This window comes from Otolemur garnettii, unplaced genomic scaffold (assembly GCF_000181295.1).
Source record: "Otolemur garnettii isolate 467f Iridium unplaced genomic scaffold, OtoGar3 scaffold00087, whole genome shotgun sequence".
In the NCBI taxonomy this organism is placed as follows: Eukaryota; Metazoa; Chordata; class Mammalia; order Primates; family Galagidae; genus Otolemur; species Otolemur garnettii.
The window spans coordinates 8,499,592-8,502,588 of record NW_003852482.1 but is presented as its reverse complement, the minus strand read 5'-3'; the positions used below and the strand labels follow the sequence as shown (position 1 = coordinate 8,502,588).

Genomic DNA, 2,997 nt, shown 5'->3' with positions numbered 1-2,997 from the left:
GCTATTTTTTGGTTGCAGCCGTCATTGTTGTTTTGGCGGGTCCAGGCTGGGGATTCGAACCCGCCACCTTAGGTGTATGTGGCTGGTGCCGGTTGAGCTATAGGCGCCAAGCCATTATTATTATTATTTTTTTGAGACTGAGTCTCACTCTGTCATCCTAGGTAGAGTGCTGTGGCATCATAGCTCACAGCAACCTCAAACTCTTAGGCTTATGTGATCCTCTTCCTTTAGCCTCCTGGGTGGCTGGGACTACAAGCTCCTGCCACAGTAGCCTGGCTACTTTTTCATTTTTAGTAGAGATGGGAGTCTCACTGTTGCTCGGGCTGGTTGTTCATACTTCTGAGCTCAGGCAATCCACCCATGTTGGCTTCCCAGAGTGCTAGGATTATAGGCATGAGCCACTGCATCTGGCCAACTTTCATTTTCTATCCAATGCATTCTTGTATTACTTGATTTTTAAAAACCACTACATATTTTACCTTTTTTTGTTTTGTTTTGAGACAGAGTTTTACTTTGTCACCCTCAGTAGAGTGCTGTGGCTTCATAGCTCACAGCAACCTCAAACTCTTGGGCTCAAGTGATTCTCTTGCCTCAGCCTACCAAGTAGCTGGGATTACAGACGCTCGCCACAACACCCTGCTATTTTTAGAGATGGGTTCTTGTTCTTGCTCAGGCTGGTCTTGAACCTGTGATGTCAGGTGATCCACCCACCTGGTGGGATCACAGGTGTGAGCCACCACTTCCGGCCCACTTTCTCTTTCTATCCAATGCATTTTTATATTACTTGATTGTTTTAAACCACTAGGTATTTTACTTTTATGATGAGAAAAGAAATATTATTATTATTATTTTGAGACAGAGCCTCAAGCTATCCCCCTGGGTGAGTGCGGTGGCATCACAGCTCACAGCAACCTCCAACTCCTGGGCTCAAGTGAGTCTCCTGCCTCAGCCTCTCAAGTAGCTGGGACCACAGGCGCCCGCCACAACACCCGGCTATTTTTTTGGTTGCAGCCATCATTGTTGTTTTGGCAGGCCCGGGCTGGATTAGAACCCATCACCTTAGGTGTATGTGGTTGGTGCCTTAGCCACTTGAGCCACAGGCACTGAGCCAAGAAATATTATTTTAAAATTTTTGTTGTAAAAACATATTTTGCTGATATGAGATGTTCACATTCACATGTGATCTTTAGTGTTGAACTAAAAGTCCACATTATGCAAATAGTACACATAGTTTGATTCCATTTTCTAAACACGTGTACATCTGCACAGGCTGCAATCCAAACTGGTACCCGTGTTAATGGTGGCTATCTCTGGGTGGTGGGGCTGCGAGGATTTTTGTATATCTGTAGTTATAATTTCCTTTTTTTTAGACAGAGTCTTTCTCTGTCACCTGGGCTAGAATGCAGTAGTATCATGACAGCTTGTTGCAACCTCAAACTCCTCAGCTCAATGAATCCTCCCACCTCAGCCTTCTGAGTAGCTGGGACTATAGGCCTGCCACCACACCCAGCTCATTTTTCTACTTTTTTGTAGAGATGAGGTCTCCCTCTTGTTCAGGCTTGTCTTGAACTCTTGGCTTTAAGCGATCCTCCCACCTCAGCCTCCTGAAGTACTAGGACTACAGTCGAGAGCCACTGCGCCAAGTTGTAGTTATAATTTGTCTATAGTAAAATTTTTTTATTACTTGTATAACAAGTGCTGCTACTGGAAAAAATACCCCCCCAGCAGAGTGTTATGGGGCAGAGGGCTAAGGAGGCAGCCTGGGCAGAGGCTGAGAGGTAGGAGGCTAGGGCCCTACGTGGAACAGGTGGAAGAGGGTGGAGGGCATCTGGGGTAATGGACTATGGATGGGGCTGGGGCCCCTGAGTGCCACGTGTCAGAGTGCTGCTAGGGATATAGGAGCTGGGAGGGAGGCAGCACAGGGCACAGGCAGGGGGTGGCTGGGCCAGAGCATGCGGGCCATAGCGGGTAGGGGGCTCACCGTCACCTCCTGGTAGGATTCCATGCCATTCAGCACCACCTGGATGACCTGCCGGCGCAGCTTGACGCTCTGCTCTGAGCGATACTCAGAATTGGTCAGGTAGAAGAGGGCAGCGCTGCCTGTCACTTGAATGTTTTTGTCATACTTGTGGCACTTGAGGGCTGTGATGACCAGCTGTATGAAGACAGGAAAGAAGCCTGGGCTGGCAAGTGCTGTGAAAGTCGTGCAAGGCCAGGCCTGGGGTCTGTGAGAGGCTGGGCTTGTGCTGGTACTGCCCTCCAAGGCAGGAGTGGGGACCAGGGCTGGTGAACAAAGAAGGCCCTTGCTGAACAACTCAGGTGTGTGGGGGTAGGGGTGGGGTTCAGGAGCCAGAACTGCCTATGCTCTGGGGACAGAGTATAGAAGAGGGACAGGGTCTCTGAGGACATGGATGGTTTAGCACCCTCCAGGTGGGGCTGGACAGGAACTAAGGGCCCCAGATGTGGACTGACCTTCAGGGCCCGCAGCAGCTGGTTGCAGCGCTCAATGCGTGCGATGTCAAAAAGCAGGTTGATGGCTCGGGAAGTGATCTCAGGCCGGTGCTCTGTATAAGCCTCGATGGCATTCAGCACCTGCTCCTCATTTTTGTCACCACTTACCTGAGGATTAGACAAGCTCAGAACAATCTAGAAGGGGCCAGAAGGTGGTATTCCAGACCCCAGCTCAGTCTCTAGCTCCAGAGCTGACCCTTGGTTCCCAGGGCAGCCCCATCCCTTCTCCCAGGACTCCGTGGTCCCTCCCCTCCTGCCTCTCACTTTGTAGGCTGGAATGTGGGTGAGGCGGCACAGGGAAGTCTCAAAGAGCCCGAGGAACTGCAGTGGCCTCTTCAGAGCCCGGAAAGGCATGATGCTGCTTTTGGAAGGCTCGATGCTAGAGAAAGAGGGTGTTGGGGTCAGTGGCTTAGGGTCCAGACCTGAGCTGGGCCTCCCCCTGGAGGCAGCTAGGCATTTACTTGATGTTCTGTCTTTTTTTTTTTT

The 2,997-nt window shown here is 50.5% G+C and overlaps 1 protein-coding gene across 3 annotated transcripts in view; it reads right to left on the bottom strand.

Moving 5' to 3' along the window:
• ZER1 (zyg-11 related cell cycle regulator) overlaps positions 1–2,997 on the bottom strand; it is a 38,048-nt gene that overhangs the window by 14,932 nt on the left and 20,119 nt on the right. For 2 of the 3 annotated variants that reach the window (XM_012808298.2, XM_023516145.1), the window contains 3 exons: positions 2,776–2,890; positions 2,473–2,619; positions 1,982–2,155 (listed from right to left, as the gene is read on the bottom strand). In XM_012808298.2, the coding sequence (XP_012663752.1) occupies positions 1,982–2,155; positions 2,473–2,619; positions 2,776–2,890 (436 nt within the window). The remainder of the gene's footprint in view (positions 1–1,981; positions 2,156–2,472; positions 2,620–2,775; positions 2,891–2,997) is intronic. The other variant, XM_023516146.1, reaches the window with a different exon arrangement.